The sequence below is a fragment of the Salarias fasciatus genome, chromosome 20 (genome assembly GCF_902148845.1).
Source record: "Salarias fasciatus chromosome 20, fSalaFa1.1, whole genome shotgun sequence".
Lineage (NCBI taxonomy): Eukaryota > Metazoa > Chordata > Actinopteri > Blenniiformes > Blenniidae > Salarias > Salarias fasciatus.
Window position 1 is genome coordinate 19,522,179 of NC_043764.1, and position 22,415 is coordinate 19,544,593.

Consider the following 22,415-nt stretch of genomic DNA (forward strand, 5'->3'; position numbering starts at 1 on the left):
AAGCAAATAAAATCTGTGAATCACCATTAGGGACTTCTGGCCAGAAATCCTCATAAGTGAGAAGCGATGAGAAACCTGCTGAAGTTTTTATGAGCAGCTAAACTGTTTATCTCTGGAGCTGTTTCATCTGGAGATGTGGTAAAGCATTTCATTGCGCAGTGAGAAATTTTATTACAAACACACACACACACACACACACACACACACACACACACACACACACACACGCGGGTTATATACGTTTGCTTGCAGCAGATCTTCGTGTGTTGATACTCTCTCACGCCTGTGGCTACATGCGCTCGGCTTTACTTTACCAGCATATGAAGACGTGATAACCTTGTGACAGCATCCATTATATTACCCTGAATGGATTATTTCTTTTAATGTGGCACAAACGTCAACGTGAAGAGAATCAGGTTGTTCTAGTGTGAGTCTCCGGTTTGATTTCTCTAGCAGTTTACCTCCAGGGAAGGAAAAAAAAAAATATGGAATGAGAAAACACAAGCATATTGAGTGAGATTATATTTTCTATCACATGACCTGCATCCGAAAGCACTTTAGTTCGACTCAATATTATGCTCATTACTTGTTTTTTCCTCAGTGTGAGTACAGGAGCCAAAGCTCTGTGACAAAGTTTTGTTTGTTTGTTTGTCTTTTGCAGGAAGCGTGTGAGTCAGACAGAGGCGTCACCAGGAATCGAATTCCACAGTCATGATCTGACAGCAGATGATATTTTGTTTCCTTTCAGACAAGTAAGCTGTGATACAGAAAAAAAAAAAAAAGGTGTGTTACACAGCGGCTGGTCCTGGTCCTGAACTCCAGCTGGAAAATCTGGGCTCATTAATATAACACCATTGCAACAGTTATCTCAATAAAGAAAAGCAAACAAACAAAATAAATGAGAAAGTTACACTGGAAATAACTACAAATTTCACTTGAGGATGTAGGAGGAGACAGCCCTGATCCTGATTGGATGATTTGAAGTAATGTAGAAATCCCATCAATGAAAGTAAAACCGATGAGCCCATAAACTTCCTGAAGACTTAAAAATTGAACTTCAGCCTCCTCAAAAACCAGGAGTGTCTTGGATTCAGTGTTAAAATCAGGTCCTGTCTGCCAGTTCTTGTGTTTGTCGTCCGAGCCCTCGATTTCCACCCGGTTTTCCGTTCTGCTCCGCTGTCAGTCAGTTTCTCTATCTTTCATTCTGCCAACCTGTCCATCAACCCGTCCTTGCGATTGGTCTGACCTTGTCTCATATCGCCAACAATCAGCGACACCCTCAGTCGCCCCAACACTTCATTACTGGTCCCCACCTCCCTTCGTCCCCGTACGAATATCTTTCTTCCAATTTCGCTCCACATTATTTTTTCATGTCTTTGGAGGAATCGAGATTCTTGGCTCTCCTTCACACTGATCCACAGGGTCGCCGAGGCCGACCTCCAGGGGACCAGGCAGAGGCTGTTTGTTAAGCTGTTATTTATCTCCTTCATAAAGTCCTCCTCATCTCCTATTAAAGAGCCCAGAACTGTTGCCCTTGACTCACACATAACTCTTGTGTCTTTTGGTGCGATGATTTACTGTTTAATTTAACACCAGCTGAACCCAGGAGGGAGCGCGCCTGGTAATGCCTGATGTCATATCAGAGAGGAATGTGGTGGTGGTGTGTGTGTGTGCATGCGTGTATGGGGGGGGCACGTGTGTTTATCTCTATGTGTGTGTGCATCTGCTGCCTGTATAAGTGAGTGGGTGGCTGAGGCAGGGTTCTCTGCTGTTTTTCACTGTAAAGCCTCGGTGGTAGCCGCTGACGCTGAGGGGGTCGATTGTATGTAACAAGAAGAGAGAAAAAAAACGATCACTTGAAAAGTACGAGCTGAGGATGCCTGACGTACGTGTTGATCAGGACGTCGCGCCACTAATTTCCAAATAATGAGATGTTAAAGAGTGAAAATTACATTTCAGTTTCACTCTCCTGAACACAGGAGGGAACAAAGGCCCAGTGCCGCTGACACACACACACACACACACACACACACACACACACACACACACACACACACACACAAACGCACACACATGCCCGTGGTAACCATTTGTTTGGCTGCTCAATACCAGGAGATAGCAGAACACTCCATTTCCTGAGGAGGATACATGTAATTAAATTGATCTTGTTAATTTCACTAGAGGAATGGAAAAGAAGTTCAAAAGGCACACGCCTACAGGGAACGGCGACACACAGACCGGTCACGAGGTTCCCTTGGAACGTAGTGAATCTTTAAGTAGAAACAAGAATTAAATGGAGGCATAAAAACGAGCCTATGAAAGAATCTATAAAGCTATTCTGTTTTAATTTCATGATTTCCGTCCACCACCTTCTTGCGTGAGATATTAATGTGCCATCAGGCGCTCGCCCCGTCCCCTGAATATCCAGGACTCGTGCCATTTGGAAAATGGTCAAATTGCTTCCATGGTCAAATGTTTAATTAATGATCTGACCTGTCAGAAAGACACAAATGGGCATGTTCTCCCATCACTAGACTCCATTAGCACGAGTAACAATGTAAAGCACTCCTGACTTTCTCTGCTGTTCCACTGCCTTCAGAGGTCAGAGCTGCTCTGCTCCATGCATGAAAATACACTCTGTCTGAGATTTTATTACCAAAACACAGCAAAATCTGTTGAACAAAGGTGAAAGAAATTGAGCAAGATGGTAGTCAGGCTAAAGGGGGAATATAAAGTAAAGTTAAATCAACAAAAGTCAAGTATACATATTGGTATTTCTGAAACAGTCTGCAACAAAATACCAGGATACAGGTGCGTCATGCACTTCAAATATTCAGGAAACGTAGGGAATGAGCTGCTCAGTCAAAGATGGGGAAGGATGAAAGCTTCACGATTCACCTCGAGGAGAGACTGCGTGGAAATCAAACCAGCAGTTGGAGACAAGTCACACTGAAGCAAAAAAAACAGCAATGGGCTGTGTGTTGGAGGGAAGGTCAGGGGCTCACCGGAATCGATAGTCTTCAGTCTGCAGGGACCTTGAATGACTGTACAAGATTTCATGGTAATATATCCAGTGGTACAACCAATACATATTTTAGTCATCACCAAAGCAGCAGACCAATCAATACGCTGACCGACGGGAAGACAGGCCGCCCGGCTAACTGACATTTTCATTCAAAGAAGCAAAGCTGGAAAGAGTGGTGAAAAAGAGAAAGAAAAAAGGTCAGATCAGGGAAAAAAAACAAAAAAAACAAAACTCAAACTGCCTTCTTAGCAAAATGATGTGCAGTGTCACCAAACAGTGTCTGTTTGAGTTGGAGGAACACTCAGAGCCGAGGTTCGGAATGAATGAACTGTGAGGAGTCTTCAGAAGGTAAAATCAAACAAAGCCCAGAGTTCAAAAACAAGCCGAGACGTGTTACCGAGTAAAACAAGGAGCAAATGAAATGCTGACACAACCGTTTTTGCTGCCCCCCCCCCCATAGTGGACCGAGGTCTCTCTCTTCTCTCCCTCCCACTTAATACCCCACAGGAGGTCCAACCCTTATCTTTAAGAAGGTTGTTGTTTCTTTAGTTCCCTTCCTGGCTTTATAGAGCTTAAAAAATGTGAGAAAGACCCGAGCAGTGCACAGGAACATCAAAAGAATACAAGACTCGCCGTGCCGCTGAAATAAAATACGCTTGCTTGTACCGTACACCGAAGCGGCGCACATCCTGTCCGGCCCGTGCGTTTGATGGAATTAATGTGGACACACATCTAAGTGTTTACACAGCAGGAATATATTCAGTCCAGAAAAATGAGTTTGCTGCATTCATAAAATGTTCCATGTGTGCATTAATGTGTGAAGCAGCTCAGGGTCGGGCTCCTTAAACACTCGCATCCCAGTGTTTCCCCGCTCTGTGGCTTCTACAGTGGAAAAAACAGAAAAAAAACCAAAACAAAAACAAGATGGAGTTCTGTTTTTCTGGCTCTTTGTTTTCTTCTCTTTGTTTGGGGATAAAGCAGAAATGCAACCAAACAAAACCTCAAACAATGAGCATATACAAAGGCAACAACGCAGCACATGCGCTTTACTGATCCTCTGTTTGTTGTTTGTGCAGGACAGTAATTTTTCCTCGTGCAATGCGTGTGCTTCTGACTGAGCGCGTGTGTGTGTGTTTTTTAGCATATGTCTCAGCAGGAGGGGATGGAAAAGAAGAAAAAAAAAAAAAGGATGAGGAGGGCAGAGTGGAGCAGTGCAGAGCTGTGGTTGGCCGGGCGGAGGGGCGGCGGACGCCAGAAGACTTCATCAGGCTGGAGGGAGGAGGCCGCAGAACAGCAGTCCTCCAGGAAGACCAGCAGACCTCAACACAAACACAGACGTGCCTCCGATCCAGGTCCAGACTTCCACATCCCCATCTTTCTGTTTCCTATCCTGCTTTCAATCACGTCCCCCAACGCCATCCTCTCCAGCTTTATTGTGCAATATGTTACCTTTTTTTTTTTTGCTTACATTTTCTTTCGGTTTTTGTGTGTGTACGCGTGTCTTTCTGGTGTTTTTGTTGTTGCAATGTCTGTCAGCGAAGCAGAGCAGTCATTAATCACTGGTAAATGTACGCAGAGAAAGCAGACACCTCAGGGAGAGAGGGGGGGGGGGTGTCTCTCTCTCTCATTCTGCTCGAAAAACGCTCCTCTCAACACGTAGGCCTGTGACCAACAGCTCAAAAGTGCTTTAGTTTTTGAGATACCCCTCCCGGAGGTAGAACCAAACACAACATAGTTTTTCCTCATCTCTAAGGCCCCCCACACATGAAATGGATTCTTGTATAAAAATATTTTAATGCAAAAGTGGTAAAATTGACCTATATTGTTATACACCCACAGACAAAAAATGAAGTCTGTTCGTCTGGAGATTGAAGCATATAAACCCATGTAGATTCACTATGGAAGCACCAGAAGGTCTATAACTTGGCACAGTGAAAGCCAGGATATCCCTACACATTCTAGAAAAAACAAAATGTAAATATCTGAATTCAAATAGGAGAAATAGTCATTTTAACACATGCCTACAATAGGCGAGAATGGAAATCTATGTAGAATATTCTCTTTACTTTTTAGTGGCTTTCTAATGGAAAGTCATAACAACACATATGAGGGCTTGTTTGAAAGCTGCCATTCTACTGAATCCAGCAATACCAATTGTGTACTGGTATCTTGTGTACTCATCGAGTTATCTCACAAAAGGTGTGAGGTGTCCCAAAAGAATAAAATGCCAGACAGACGCAGAGACAAGGAAATGTCTTTTTAATTGAATTGTTTTATTCAAAATAAATGCTCCTATATCTAAACATAGCTAAAGCCAATGTGTGTGTGTGTGTGTGTGTGTGTGTGTGTGTGTGTGTGTGTGTGTCTGTCTTTGTGTGTGTCTTGTTTTTGTCCGTCCATTAAGGTGTCTCGGGTCAAGAGGGGAGGTAGGTCTGTGGGAAACATAAGCATCTGTATATCACTCATCCACATTATCGTCAAAAACAACATGGCTCATATTTGGGCAATCAGGGAAAGGGCAAGCGCAAAACTCTATGCAGGTCAAGCCTACTGCAAGTCCAAAATTGTCCATCTTTTTGAAGTCACTCAGATGAGTCTTCAGTTTGTTAAAAGCTGTTGCCTTCCCAATTCTGTACAAGCTGCTTGTGGTATCACAACCTGTGAAGGCATGGCGTGCAGGTAGACATGCACAAAATGCTGCACCAAGATTCTTTGCAATTGCACAGACTGGGACAAACCTCTCCCTTGGACCGTGTCCAGAGTGCATGAACACCGTTGAAGATCAAAATATTCCTTGACTGGAATAATACACAAGCAAAACCAGCACGTCTGTATCATCACATCTGACGATGACCCAAGAATGAGACTCTGCTGCACGTACTGCATGGAATACCAATCTGGTGTCAACCTCTTCCTGGTCACTATGCAGTTCTGTCAACCTGTCAACACCTGAGTTGCTGACCACCTTGACCTCCTCACTATTTTCAAAGCCACCTGTCAAAATGACTTTTTTCTCTGAGGATTTTCTCTCTGGCCCTGTATTGACTATGTAGTTGCTCACAAAGCTGCATAGAGCAGCATTGTTACCACTGACCTTGATCTGCTTGCTTGGATGGTGCCTCTTCTTTGTCTTTCCAGGTCTTTGATTGAGTGTGGAGGATCAAATCTGGTCAGTTACTATTGCAACAACACATCATCAGTAGGGTAAAACTAACCTGTCTCACGACGGTCTAATCCCAGCTCATGTTCCCTATTAGTGGGTGAACAATCCAACGCTTGGTGAATTCTGCTTCACAATGATAGGAAGAGCCGACATCGAAGGATCAAAAAGTGACGTCACTATGAACGCTTGGCCGCCACGAGCCTGTGGTAACTTTTCTGACACCTCCTGCTTAAAACCCAAAAAGTCAGAAGGATGGTGAGGCCCCGCTTTCACGGTCTGTACTCATACTGAAAATCAAGATCAAGCGAGCTTTTGCCTTTCTGCTCTACGGGAGGTTTCTGTCCTCCCTGAGCTCGCCTTAGGACACCTGCGTTACCGTTTGACAGGTGTACCGCCCCAGTCAAACTCCCCACCTGCCACTGTCAAGTAATCTTCGAAAGAGCACATCTGACTCCATATGAGCCTGTTTAGATGTACCGACTCCATCAGTTTTTTCATATCTTTGAAGATTGCACACTGTTTCCGTTTCTCAGGATCCCAGACGTTGTTCTAGATTTTGACAGGCGTTGTTTGATGAAGATGCCAGCCTGCTCAACACCATCTTGGAGGAAACTTGAGAGCTCTTTAGCAACTTTCTCAGATGCAACCTGACCACTTGCAATCTTTATTAGTTCTTCATGGATAGTATCAAGATCAAAGGGCTTCTGTTTCTGCTCCACAATTTCCACTATTCGCTGTATGTCTCATTCATCCCTGTCCATTCGGGAAGCTCCATGTCCTTTGTGTACTGCAGAGCCTTTTGCATTAGTATCACAAAGGTCTTGCATGGCATCCACATATGCTGTGGTCTCATGCCTCATCATCAACCACCTTGTGAGAGCCCCCTTACATAATGTGAAGCCAACAAGGCTTGACCTGCATAGAGTTTTGCGTTTGCCCTTTCTCTGATTGCCCAAATATGAGCCATGTTGTTTTTGACGATAATGTGGATGAGTGATATACAGATGCTTATGTCTCCCACAAACCTACCTCCCCTCTTGACCCGAGACACCTTAAAGGTCTAATACAGGATTTTCTCAAAAAGACGAAGCCAAACATCTGTTACTCACTTTTTGAACAACGCGCATGTGCCAGATCATCCGCCCAGCTCTCCTGCTTCTCCCAGGAAATGTGGAAGCGTGCGAGCGCCATCTCCTCTTCTCCAGGTGTGCACGGCTCTGTTTACAGTTTTTGCGATCCGCCTCGCTCATACATAAAGCATGTTTTCCGAAACAGTTAGAGTTTCATTATGTCAGACTCGCCATTGGTAAGTACTAGCTCAGAAGCTCACAGCTTCATAAACACTGTGAATGCGCAAAAGGGAGAAGCTTATTGGGCGCAAGCACGTAGAACCGCCTTACAAAACCAGCTCGTCAGAATGATTGACAAACAGACCCACCAGTTATTTAGGTGATCCACCCGGAAATCAAAATCCTGTATTATACCTTTAATAGACGGACAAAAACAAGACGCACACAGACACACACAGACACACACACACACACAGACACACACACACACACACACACACACACACACACACACACACACACACACACATTGGCTTTAGCTATGTTTAGATATAGGAGCATTTATTTTGAATAAAACAATTCAATTAAAAAGACATTTCCTTGTCTCTGCGTCTGTCTGGCATTTTATTCTTTTGGGACACCTCACACCTTTTGTGAGATAACTCGATGAGTACACAAGATACCAGTACACAATTGGTATTGCTGGATTCAGTAGAATGGCAGCTTTCAAACAAGCCCTCATATGTGTTGTTATGACTTTCCATTAGAAAGCCACTAAAAAGTAAAGAGAATATTCTACATAGATTTCCATTCTCGCCTATTGTAGGCATGTGTTAAAATGACTATTTCTCCTATTTGAATTCAGATATTTACATTTTGTTTTTTCTAGAATGTGTAGGGATATCCTGGCTTTCACTGTGCCAAGTTATAGACCTTCTGGTGCTTCCATAGTGAATCTACATGGGTTTATATGCTTCAATCTCCAGACGAACAGACTTCATTTTTTGTCTGTGGGTGTATAACAATATAGATCAATTTTACCACTTTTGCATTAAAATATTTTTATACAAGAATCCATTTCATGTGTGGGGGGCCTTAGAGATGAGGAAAAACTATGTTGTGTTTGGTTCTACCTCCGGGAGGGGTATCTCATGTTTCTGCTGCCGCGGTCACAGGCCTAACGCTCCATGGAGAGAGATGTAGAAAATGGAGCACAGGTGCTGCGGCGGGCGCCATAAACACAACCAGACGCACAACAACACACAGAATCAGACACAAGCCTCGGTATTTTGTGCACTATTTAACGAGCAGGCTCTAAAGTTTCTACCAGAAGATGAATACATACAACAAATTACTGACAGGTATGACGAGGTTCAAAGGAGTAAAATAACAAATAAGTCATTTCCATCGTTTTAGTCAATGAAGGGCTTTGGACAAGCCTTCATTTGTTTGGGTGATTGCTCTCGCCGCTGATACCCCTCTCTATGGTATCCCTATCAATATCATGCCCTGCGATTACTGAAGGATGAAACCACACTTTATTGGAATATCTGGCTTCTCCATCTCAAGGACAGCCGGCAGACAGAAAAATATTCTTTCAAAGAAATATTATCCAATAAACAACAGTTTAGCTGAAATTGCAGTCCCTTTCAAAACTCCCCGTCAAACTCAGAAAATAAACGTCTTCTATCTCGAAATTATATCTTTGTTAAACAAAACAGTAAAGTATCACCCGGAGCGGAGGAGGTTCAGGAGTGAATCAACAAAGGCAGCGGAGAGAAGGCTGAAGACGGAGATAAAACCGATGCAATTGATGAACAATGGGGAGACAAGCGACGACGAGAACATTGTGAAAAGAGTACCGGGTGAAAACTGAACTTTCTACCTGAATGCTCGACAGTCAGACTCATCTTGTTGAATTTTTGTACGATTTGTGCTTCAGGTTAACATCTGATCATGACTGAGAGACATGGGTTTGAATCCCATTGGTGGAAGGTATAATAGCACTCGATGAGCATGTTTTAGTGAGTGTCTCTGATGAAGAAGGGCAGAAACCTAAAAGACACAAACGGCCTGATTTACAAATAACCTGTATAAGTTGTGTTAAATTTTAAGCTCACTCGCTGTGCTTTCACTCTGCATGTGTTTGTCATCGCAGCCAAATGAGCCTTTTTTTGTGCATTAATTGAAAAAAATCTGCTAGAAACAGTTTCTTTTCCATGTTTATTTGCAACTGAAATCAGCGCTGAGCTTCCAAAAGCGCGGAATGAAATGTGACACCGTGGAGTTGAATCTGTTGGTGGGGGAGGTCATCAATTATTTAAGATTATTTTAAAACTGAATCTGCTCCCCTAAAAAAAGCGAGTGCACAGAAATCATCCACTAATAAGAGTTGTGGCGTCAGCTGAGGAAATACTGACCAATTTGCACCTCCTTTTAAACGAATTACGAACAGAAGCAACCATGGACGATGCAAATGTATTCAGATGTTTTAAATCACATTAAGCACTAAATGAATGCATTAGCAGACACTCTTCACAGTATTCACAGTATTTTGTGCAATTTGGATCACACGCCCGATATTTCACATAGTCGAATACGACAGTGTTAAATCAATAGTCTCACTTTGCACATCTGTGGAACTCCATCTTCGGAGCGTCCCATTGGCGGAGCAGCTTCCCACGTGACGGATGGAAACAATATCAGGTTTGTACCCATTTCCATAAACGCACAGATCTTTAGTAGATCTGGAACCTATTTAATTATTTATGGTCTGATTGAGCGTTAACCACTGAAGCTTTCTGTAATTGCAGTGTGAATAACAGTGGGACACAACACACCTCCTCTACAGCCTCTTTATCCATGATGACAACGAGAAGAAGAACATGCAGTCTCCACACAGACAGGCCAGAACAAACACAGGTCTTTCAACCACTACAACACGGTGTTGCCAAATTTTACTTGAAGGTCACAAAATCTGCAGCAAACTTGCATCAAACGCTGAAAAGCATTATAATTGCTGTAATTAACTACGATGTCAGCCTTGATGCTAAATCAGGCGAGTTGTGGACGACTGCGGCTCAGCTTTAATTGGACGGCGGTATCGATTCTCTCATTTCAGGAAGAAAGCAGAAAGAAGCTCCCCTAAAATGTGGACCGTTTCTTTAAATGTTTCTAAAGCTTGCAGGTCAAATCTATTAAAGGTGTAAATACAGACATTGGATTAAACAGAAGCTCATTTCAGGAGATTCGTTGACCTCATCTGACAGCGCCCAGCAACTCTGACAGCCTAAACCACTGTTTGCTCCGTCCCTCTCTCTCGATTATCTCCCCCAGCAGCCGGCAAACAGGCATTACACTGGACAAACATTGATTCATACATCATCTTACTCCTTGCCTAAACTGTTGTTTCATCAGGGTTTTGGGGTTTTGTTCTTTTTAATTTTTTTTTGCTGACGGTTGTTCTAATGGTGGTGGTGGGGGGGTTAAAGGATTGGGTAGGTGGGGAGTGGGGGGACAGGGGGGGTTATGTTGAGTCTTTATTTAGCCGAGCAAAAGAAATCGATGCCTCTCTGCCGTAGGAGAAGTGTGTGGATCAATGGAAGGTTTCAAAAAGCCCCTGTGAAAAATCAATGTGCCTTACATGCTATTGATGGCTGTTTGGCCACAGAAGAAAGAGAACGACGGAGAACACCTGTTTATTGTGAAAAATTACGCCGCTCTCTCTCTGTTAAGGCTTTTCGGGATTTCTTCCCATCTTTGTTTTCTCTGGAATGTGTTTGTGCTTTTAGGACTTTCCCGACGCCCCCCCCCCCCTTCACTGACACGACTCCCTTTTTTTGTTTTTTGGGGAATAAAATTTACCCATCTACGCACACGCCCCTCTGGTGTCAGGACGCGTGGCAGTGCGAGGACACAAAAGATAAATTCAGTCTTACAACTGTGACACTCCGGCTGAGAGCTGCTGCCGCACTCGGTAGCGAAGAAGTGCAGCACTGCTGTCCATTACCCGCAAAAAAAGACGGAGAGTCCACGCTCACTTCCACCATCCTGTGACAAGGTCTAATATTAAGCTGCGGAGACGTGCGTGCGCACGGCGTCTTGACGCACGCTGGAAGAGAGTGGAGTTCTGAGGCAATTATTTCAGCACAGCTATTAATAAAATGCAGTCAATAGCATCTCGGCGAGCTCTGACACTGCCTTGGCGGGAGTACAGTTCTGCCAGGACTTCACCCAGGCAGTCAACATTTCCCTGGAGCCATGTCAGGCTGGGAGCGCCGCGGCCGGCCGGCCGGGCGTCCGTCCTGACACCTGCCCGATCTTATGCTCGCCTGATCAAAGTGACAGTCGTACGGGCCCGCGGAGATGCAGGTGAGGGCTGCTGTCACCCCACCTGTCCGACGGCTGGCAACTTGGCCGGGGCGGTGGGGGGGGGGGAAGACGGCGGCGGGATTGTGGGAGAAGGCCGCTGTCTGCGTGTCAGTCAGCGCGGCGCGGGATGACAGAACAGCCCATTAGGAGAGAGACTAACTTCACAGGCCATTAGCGCAGGCATCACACAGCCACAGCACACAGAGCGTGACTGCAGGGAGTCACACACACACGCCGCAGGTTCTGCTCTCTAACACGTTTCATTAAGAAACCTTAACCAATTTCAACATATTAAATATTAAAATGAAAAAAAAAAAAAGCTTTCATTCTATGTTACGTGGTGACATGTAGATTTGTTTGGATTTTATTACACTGTTTTCAGTCAGGTTTTCACTGAGGGGAGAGGAAACTGTTGCGCAAACGCTCAATTCTCAACAGTGGACAAAAGAAGCTATTAAATGAGACTAAACACATAAACAATAACAACGGCAAAATCACCCCTGTGCGCCGCCCAGCCCCGTCTCCTTGTTAAAATCACTACTTCTCAGTATGGCCTTGCCTGCCCTCCAGTCATCATTAAAGAGAAAGACGGGCGGCTGCGAGCTCAACAGAGGCATCAACACGCATCACTTCTCTCCTCCTCTGAGCGCTCGGCTCGCCGCGACCCACCGGGCCCTGACGGACCTATTTACTGCACAAAGTGGATTGTGTTTGGCTGCGCGCTATACTTCCAAATGTTCCTTTGATACCCTTTCCCCTTCCCGCCGACTCCGCTCCTTCTGTCTCCCTCTGCTTCTGACCGGCTCGGGGAAATAGCGGGGCGATATGCGGCCAGTTTTTATCGCCGGCGCAGCTCGACTGAGCTCGGCGGGCTCGGAAGAGAACGGCGCCCGGTGCCAGGCTGATGGGACACACTCCAGCTGTAGAGGCACTCCAACTCTAAAACAGAGACTTACAAACTCTCCCCTCTTTGACTTGATGTTTTTGTTTCGCTAAGAAAGAGAGAGCGAGAGAGAGAAAAAAAAGGAGGATAAAAAGTTTCCTTCAAGTAGCTCCGCAGGCTTTTCCCTGAGGATTGGATGAAACCTGGTTGAAAAACAAAGAAGAGAAACAAAAAGGGGGAAAAAATGCTTCTTTTGCACAATTTAAAACCCAAAAGAGATAAACTGTGAGAGTTTTGTAAACAGCGAGGAAAAGCTGATGGCTAGATATTCCAGATAAAGAGAGAAAGAAAGAGGAGCAGTAGAGTCCTGGAATGTTTTTTTGATGAATTACAGCGCGCACCACAAGCTTCGGATGTAGAGCTTTGCCATGAGAGAGACAAGCCAGCGCAGCCTGTTGTGACAGTATCTCTGAATTTTAAGCACGCTGCATCCCAAGCCTCTTGCACCAGCAGTTAGACAAACTCTTATTTATTCATGTTTTTTTTTTTTTTGTCCTTCTACAGGTGCACAGGCTCGACCTCCAACTACCAGCATGCACTGCTCATATATTAAAGACATCAATAGTCAATGTTTTTGCAGAAATAAATACATTTTAAATGTCAGTTTGCAGTCATTTCCTCTTTCTAGTCTTGTTTGAAATGAAGTTGAGGTGATAATACGCAGAGGTTCTTAGGACTACATGCAGGACACGGCTATGGTCCGGTCTGATTCATCCAACTTCTAAAACCGACATGTCTTTAACAGAGCTGAGGGAATGAACCCACCGCCAACACTTCATTCTTCCTCCCTGCGTCTCACAGGAGGCCCAGATTTACGGCTTCAGGAGAGATTGTGTGACAAATTGTATTGTTACAAAGGAGGTATAAAAATAGTGGTGAACTTTGAGCAACCTATTTGAAATGCCCTGTAAAAAGAAACGGACGGATGCATAAAAGGGAAGGAGTAATCATTGGCTTCACGGCGAACCCGGCGGACCTCACACTGTGGGAGAGTTTTGCTGCCGAGCGGTGCCTGGAGCCCGCTCAGCGTCTGAAGGGAGAACTTCACAGGGTCATTCAGGGCTGTTCAAACACCTTCTTGGATTTCTGGGTTATAATTAGATCAGTGGAACACAACATCCTCATCTGCGAGAATGCAGAGGACAAACTAGTCGCGCAAAATGCAATTTCTTTCTTTCTCTGCACGCCGTTAATCACGGCTGGCTCTGAAGGGTCCTCGTGGAATCAGCGCTGTAAATTTCAGCAGCGCAACCAATCAAAAGCGTCACTTACGCTGACGAGCATCTGGGGGAACGGTCCTCGAGAATTTTCCGCCACGTTGATTGGTGGGATCACCCAGTCCCTCTTCTGCCGCCGCAGACCTTTCGTGCCGTTGATTCGCGATCCTGAAAACCTGATGACAGTGGGGGGAGCCGGGAGGGCCTCCTTCTTCACTTTCCTCTCCGAGACTTTGCTCTCTTCCTCTGTGACCTGGAGGAAACACACACGAGTCTGTCTTTAGGAAATTGGTAAAGATACAGATAAATGACGATTTTCACAGCAGACAGTCACAAGACACATGTCAGACTAAAATTTTCTGACAAAGAAAAATTAATTTTGGAATTTTGAGTTCATTTGCTTTATTTGGAAGGGCCTCACCCCCTCCCTTACAGGACCCGCCCCCTTCCTCACCAGCAGACAGATCTGCCTCCTGCAGGCTGAATCACTGAAGCTCCTCTGAACGAGGTGAAATGGTCTCTTGTTTAACTAGTACTGTGCAGAGTTTCCAAGTAATGTCAACGCTCAGCAAAATATTTTGTCATCTCATTTAATTTAAAACTCATTTGCAGCCCAGCTATAGAAAAAAGGCAACTTTTTAATAAAGAAAGCTGTCTGTAATGTCTGAATTGGCTGCTGTATAACACTCTCTCATTGGTTACCATTAATTATGTATTATATTTATTTGCTGAATTGTTTATTTAAATAAAACAAACTCGCAAATAAGAATTTAGCTTAAAGATTGTGTTGCATACAGTATTTCTTTTGGGAAGACTTACCATTCCTATGGAAAGGATTTGTATTATAGAAATTGTGAAATATACATTCTGTAATTTGGATGTGAAACACCTAATGGACCCAATCTCTCTCTCACACAAAAACCCTCATTCATCCATTGTTTGACAAGTGGCTGAATCACTGATTCACTTGTTAAGTAGCAGCAAGTCTTCTTGGCATGTGACTGGAGAAAAGGGAAATTGGCAGCAGATTGAAGTCATTCACACACCTCCTTTCTTCTGCTATGCTGCAGAATAATACAATAGACTCCACATAACTGGCTCCACTCATCAAAAGACTGAATCCTCAGTGCTGAGCATCAATGATTTTATTTACCTGGTTGTATGTGTGCCTAAATTGGTGCATGTAACTCTCTCTCTTTTTTTTTTTTTTTTGATTCTCTATGAAATTCTAGATTAATCTATCCCTTTTCTATAACACTTGCATTCATGCCTCAGGTCAAGCCTGGACTCGAACTGGGTTAGTTCCCACTGTATAAGTCACCATGTGTCAAACTAAATACAGTATCCACCTCATCCAATGGAGGTAGGGGCTTCATCTAGTGTCTGAGAGAAGAACATTGTTTTGAAATTACGACTAAATTAAAATTATACACAAAGAATGCCACTGAACAATGTATTTTAATTATTTTTATTACCTTGTTTGGTCACATGATGTTGAAAAGGGTTTTTTTTTGTGATAAATCCAAGCAATGATGGGATGTTTTCTGGACTTCTCTATGAACAATTTGCATTTAAAGAAAAATGAATAGCAGCACGGTGGCGCGGTGGTTAGCGCTCTTGCCTCACAGCAAGAAGGTCCTGGGTTCAAATACCGGCCGGGGCTCGGGGCCTTTCTGTGTGGAGTTTGCATGTTCTCCCCGTGTGTGCGTGGGTTCCCTCCGGGTACTCCGGCTTCCTCCCACGGTCCAAAAACATGCATGGTAGGTTAATTGATCACCCTAAATTGCCCCTAGGTATGAATGTGTGAGTGAATGGTTGTTTGTCTATATATGTCAGCCCTGCGACAGACTGGCGAACTGTCCAGGGCGTACCCTGCCTTCGCCCACAGCAGCTGGGATCGGCTCCAGCCACCCGCGACCCCGAAAGGGATGAAGCGGCGGAAAATGAATGAATGAATGAAATGAATAGCAGCAGTGGTACAGTAGTGGAAATACCTCAGTTCAGTATACATACGTTGAGTGTCTTATAAGAGGACTGATTCGTGACACATATAACTGCCTCGAGCAGGAAAAGGTTAATTTCTTTCCATTTTGTGTGTGTTTGTGCGTGGTTCAGCATGTGTGTGTGCATTCATGTGCATGTATGCGGAAGAGACCATAAACTACAGACCTTGTCATTTATATTCGGTATAAAAAGTCTATTAACAGTGAGCATGTCTGAGGCTGGATTTACAGGCGCTTTCAGCAGACAATGACAGCTGAGTCACAGACACACACTTCAATCATACAGTATGTTCCCATCGCAGTCCTCGCTCACACACACTGCCTCAAGGCAGAGAGAAATGACCATCACAAACCTGTCTTTTTGAAAGATGCTCAAATAAGGAACTTGAAAGGAGCCCATTTTCAATCTCCTCGTGAACATTAACTCATCCATGAGCCAGAGCGGCTACATCAAACACCGACGCCATGGAGCGTATCACCTGTCTGGATTAATGTCCTGACGTGGAGGTATTGCCAAACACAAGACACAGTTGCAGACCTGACACAGAAACGGGGCGGAAGCAGCCAAAAGTTACATAAAAGTCGAGTAATAAAGCTTTTTCTTAAACGTATCTGAGACAACCAGGTCTAGGAAGTCAAGTCCACATCTCAAGTCGTGCGTTACGTAACGCCCACCGTTCACACGGTGCTCTGAAGGTTTAATTAAAGCGACTCTCTGCCAAGTTGCTCCACTCCCCGTTTATCAACACTATTTCAGGGTTGCCGGCCGATAAAAACATGTCAAGAACTCAGTGGCGGGCATCATTGCTGGAGCCGTGCATCACTCGCACGCTCCGTCTCAATCTGGCTCCCCGGAGCCATCCTCCGCCGCCCCGCTCCCCGCATAGCAGCCGTCTTCTCGCATTGTTATTGTTTTTCTCCGTCTTTCCTCCTGGTCAGTGGGTTCTGACAGCCTGTCTCAATAACAGTGATTCCTCAAGTACTGGACAGTGTTGGGCTGATGATGTACCAGAAGGTGGAGGGAAAAAAAAAAAGCTGCAAAAACCTTTCACCTGCCAAACAGACAGACCCCAACAGATTCTATGTTTATCATTCCACAGCGTCTCCACTGTGAGGGAGGGTTTAATTCAGGCAGCAGTCGTTCCTGTAGGGTAGTTTTGGTCTGATTTTGTGAGGAGCTAAGGCAGGGTGAGCCGCTGGACAACCTCTGGTACTGATATAGAAATCTACATTTTCCATAATCAAAAATATTTCCAAGTGATCTTTCACCATTATCAGCAACAGGAGATGGAATTTTGATTCAAGAAGCTGGAGCTTTTTCTTCTTTTATTGACAGCAAAACTAAATATTTGATCTGAGTTATGAGCGTCTAAAATAAGAGAAATTGGAGATTGAGTAAAACAGTAAAACTTTGTACCAGGTGTTCCCAACGTGTGGGAAACGGATCACTGATGAACCTCGAGGGGGGTTGAAGATACGCCGTTAGAGGTAAATCATAAAGTATTGAATGTTTTGGTGGAGTTTGGAATCTGGGAAATGTACGTACGGACACATTACTTCAATTAAATAGTTAAAAAAAAATGTAATAATAATATTAATTTTATTGAAATCACTGGAACATTCAGCTGATTTTTACAACTCCAAACTCACTCAAACCTCTCAGCTGGATGAATTGTAAGAACAGAATCACGATTTTGTTGAAAGATGTGAAAGTTAATTCTTTGTGCCTTTTTTTTCCCCATGAGGCACTGAACGTTTCCACTGAACATTTCTTTCTCGCCGGGAAAATGCCTGTTGTGATCAGGTTGTGGATGTTCCTGCTGGCCGGACCGGAGAAGATTACATAATTTTGAAGTGGGCCGTGGTATTCTGGAGCTGGAGAACGGCTGCTGCAGACTAGATAATATACAGCCGCGCTCTATAAGACAGCAGCTGTTCTGTCCATGTATTCATTTACAAATCAGTGACAGTGGAAATAAAGATCATGCCAACATCAAACGGAGCCACAAATGGCAACCGCGTGTATATTTCTTTTGTGTTATAATTATTATTACATATTTAGACCTAAAGTGATTTCTGTGTATTTTTTTCAGAGTGGGATCCACTCTGAGCCACATCTAAATGATCCTGTGTTGTTTTTGTTTTTAAAATCTCCTGGGATCAAGGAAACGTGGCAGGATTTATGGAAAAAGGGAGCTCAATTCTCATAAAGGAAGAAGCACATAAATGTCACACCAAGGCTTAAAGACATATGGCAAATGCTGCTTCACGTATTTATAAGTAATCAGTACGCGAGACTGTCCATATTTACAATCCGTGTAATCCAGAGAATTACACAGACGCTGACTGGTCCTGTCTTTCTGCTGTTGTCCTTTGTCATGTTCAGGATATTCTCATCCTTGGCTTCTTCTCCTCCCTTTCAGTCAGAAATAAACAAATGGAAAAGCCGGAGGAGGCTATCATTGAAGCTCGTTTGCTTTATCCATCCTGCTTTCAAGTTTGTTACTGATACTGCAGAATTTATAATTCTGGAGAGTTTGTATAAGGCTGCTGTCATGATGATGCTAAATGTATTATTTATTTATTTTTGCAAAAACGATTTTGAAATTCACTGAGTTTTTAGGGGTCCGAGAGGTGAGAATGACTCAGGAAAAAAAAAAAAAAAATCCATAAAAAAAGCATCTGGAACGCTTTGCTCCACCACGTCCGAACTGTGGACTGTTTAAGTCTCGTCTTATAAAGGCCCACTTTTATTCTTTGGCTTTTAACGCCACGTGAGTTGTGTGCTCCTCTGTGTCTTTTAATTTATTTTTATCTTATTTATTATTTTATTTCAAGTTTTTATTTTATGTTTTTTTCATTTTATGGCTTTATTGTTTGTATTTGTCTTTATTTTGTTGTTCTTGCACAGCACTTTGGAGACATTTGTCTGTTTTAAAATGTGCTTTATAAATAAAGTGGATTGGATTGGATAAGATCTAATAAAAATTCTAAATGATAACTGTAATAAACAAATCTAACATCTGATAACCACACTCCAAATATTACTTAAAGACTCTAGTTACAGAAAAGTAAAGGGCACGGACGTGAAAAAAGACTCAAAGCATAAACAAACATGTTGATATGACCTTACGCCGATGTGTGTGCATGTGAGAAATAATGTGTTCGTGTCAGAATATAAGAGAAATCCTGAGATTGGGAATTGGGCTGCATAAGAAAAAGATGTTCAATCACCATACATTTACATAGAAAGAGGAAAGTGTGTTTAATACCTTTCCCACTATTTCATTTCACGGTTCTTCCACAGCGGTTGACATTTGTGTATAAAAATAAAATACAACACAGGAGCGAGCTCCCGTGTTGGAAGATGGCGATGGCTTCTGGCACATATCGAAAGTTGAAGGTCCCGCACGATGCAGTCTATAAAAAGTGTTTTCTTTTTGTCTCTCTCTCTTTCTATGTTTGTTCTTCCCTGGTCAAGGTCCCTCAGAAAGTTGGCTTGTATCTGCCAGTGGAAACAATGCTTTCAAGGCTGACTTCATTAGACGGACACACATGAAAAAAAAGAAAGGGAAGAAAAAAAAAAAAGGCTTTTAAGACCGCTTTAAAGAAAATGTGTCAAGCAACCTGGCATATGGTGTGTGCGTTGGTGTGGGTGTGTGGAGGGGAAGGGGCTGAGGTGTCATGTTCGGTTTCATCAAGCGAGCGCTGCGTTAGAGACGTTTTCCACAAAGAAACGGCGCAAAAGAAGAGGTTGTTAAAAGTGAAGGAATGCAGTGAGAGAAGATCATATTTTGACATCAATTTTATAGGAAGACAGAAATTTCTGCTCCACCTGGACCCAACAGACAAATCTTTGCTCCGTAATCTACGAATCTGTCCTCTCAAATGTCTGAAATACCAAATGTAAAGCTTTAAACCTGCATCCGGAGAATGTAAAGATGGCAGATACCAAACTGTAAACAACAATGACCTCTTACAAGGTCACTAATGGCTGTGGCTCAAGCCGCAGAGCTCGTTTTCTTCTAATTCTAAAGTCCCACCTGTACATGTGCACAACTTCACTTAAAAATTGTACAAAATACTAACAGCAGAAGTTTCTTCCAATGGGATTGAGTCCCTTGGTGATAACTCTCACCATTAGAGTGGGTGCATTACGCTATGCAAATGTTTGGCTGTAGCTAATCGTGCTTTGATTAAACTGTGATATAGTGTATTATTGTAAAAAATTGTATAAATATATTACTCATCTACTCGTCTTTTAATCCTTTACTTGATGATTAATTGAAGTTAACTCACGGTGTTGCAATTTCCTGATCGCAAAGGTTACTGTTTAAAGAATGCATAAATTCCCCTCCAGCCACCACCGCCATTCCACTATGTAAATACAGCGACTGCTCTGCGTTGCTAAATAATCATCCGCCATAACCCAGTAACAGGAGTATCCGCCCACCGACAACAAACAACCAGGAGAGCTGCCTGAATAACAACGGCGTCGGCAGAGCCGGTCCAGTCAGTTCCAAAGAAATAAAGTGCATCAATAATTTGGAGTGTCTCAGATTCAAAGCACCAGACATGCAACAGTAAAAGGTTCTCTGGAATCGGTGAGGTGGAATCGTCTCTATGAAGAGAAAATGCAATAAATTTTCACCTGAATTTAAACACAAAACAAAACAAACAATTGGAAAATCCTCAGTTTAGCTGTTTGCCACACACAGGTAAAGTGATGCTGCTATAGCAGCTGAGCTATAAGTTTTAAAACTTATAATACATACTTGTTTAAGGCATTACCTTTAGAGCATGTAAATATAGCTACAGCAGGAAACTTACAATTTGCTGGAGAATGGACAAAACACGTTGTATTCAAGGTCAATAAGTACACTTAATGAAATAAATTGCAATACCTGTTTGAAAAATTGTAATTAGATATTTTTCCCAATGACCAAGGTCTCAACCACTTTCTCATGATTATCTACTTTCTCTGCTAGATGCATTACATAACTAATTAATTACAAATGTTGTGTGTTATTGAGGGCCGGAAGCATCAAATGAGCATGCAAGTATTCACTAAAAAAACGATGCCTTGAAATAGCCAAACGAGTACAGCCATGGCTCCTTCTGATGGAAAAACTGCAGTTTATTCATCTGTAAGGAAAAGCAAAAGTTTTCAGTGTCACACTGACCTGTGCATGCTCAACCATGCAAAAGCATCATTTGTAAATTAGAAAGTTACAATTTTAAGATTTCTTCAAAGAAAGTTTGCAAAAAGCAGAAAAAAAGCAAAAAAAAAAAAAAAAAATAAGTGTGTAGAGAATGAAAAGATAATCCTTCCCTGATTCTCAGAAGAACAATTTCCGTTGGTTTGCTCCTATTTTATTTCCGTCATTATTATACACAAGAGGCAGCAAAATAATCAGGAAACATGTAACTGCTGTGAGTGTGAATGTGTTAACTATATAATATATGTCTACTTAGGGAGTTCATAAATTTCACAAGGCACCAACTGCTAATTCTGCCTTCAATCATAAATGATCAGTATTAACTTTTAACCATTTTTAATTCTCAACTGTTTCAATAACAATTGAAAATTTGTAATTTGAACATCTACCATTCAATATGACTAAAGTAGGACTTAACAAGAGGTGAAACTGTGTCAGCTAAAGAAAAGATTTCAGTTACATCTGGACAGTAGCACTACTGTCCTCCATGACATTAACTGAAAATGCATCAGATGGACTCACAACACTATGAGGGATATTTATGCTGATGTGAAAATGAGTCACAAACACAAAACCCAACAAGGCCAAGGAACAAAAACAATGTGTTTGGATTCAAGAATTTCATCTTAAACCAGTCCAGGCATTTCTCTTCAAAATCAGAAGAAAACAACACAGATTAAAGTATTATAAGACTGCTATCATTCTAAAGGTAGTATGAATCTGTAGTTTCTACAAAACACATCATCACTTCCTGTTCTGGCCTCCGGGGGAGCTATAATCCCTGGAACAGACAAAAGTCCTGATCACACTCCTCAGCAGCTTGCTCTCATGCTTGTGGCCCAGGAAGTAGCTGCCGTGTTAGCAGTCGGTACAAGAGACAGGCCAGCCCTCCAAACACATGTTGACATATTTCATGTTCGCTGCGCAGTGGAACGAGTTCACTGAAACATGCACACGGGCCTCTGCGTTCGGTCCATATTCAGGAGACTAACCTCTGCCAAGCGCAACATGCCTGTGTGCACAAACAGGGTTTGTCAGCAGAGCTGCATGAGACAGATGTGAGCCGGCTCTGGACAAATGTATTCTTTTTCTTCAGAGAGCGGAGGGCTTAGTGGGGCTGACTGCAGGGGATGGCTGCCCCACATCCCACCAGCGCGGCGAGGGGAGGAAGAGGTGGAACCAGACATGTTTGGGATGGATTGAGGGGGATGAGGAAGAGGAGGAGGAAGAGGAGGGGCTGTCAGAAGCAGATGTGACACCACCCCCCACCCCCGCCCACCCCCCACCCCTCTCCCCTTCCCCCAGCCTAAATAAGTCATGCTCCAGATCCTTTTATCTACACATGCTAACAGGTACTAGTGAGTTCCCTGTGGATAAATGGAGAGAGAGAGAGGGAGAGGGAGA

The 22,415-nt window shown here is 43.2% G+C and overlaps 1 protein-coding gene across 1 annotated transcript in view; it reads right to left on the bottom strand.

Annotated features, from left to right (window-relative positions):
• LOC115407531 (cadherin-4) overlaps positions 1 to 22,415 on the bottom strand; it is a 230,361-nt gene that overhangs the window by 50,278 nt on the left and 157,668 nt on the right. Inside the window, exon 5 of the mRNA XM_030117896.1 lies at positions 13,845 to 14,042. Coding sequence (XP_029973756.1) covers positions 13,845 to 14,042 — 198 coding nt within the window. The remainder of the gene's footprint in view (positions 1 to 13,844; positions 14,043 to 22,415) is intronic.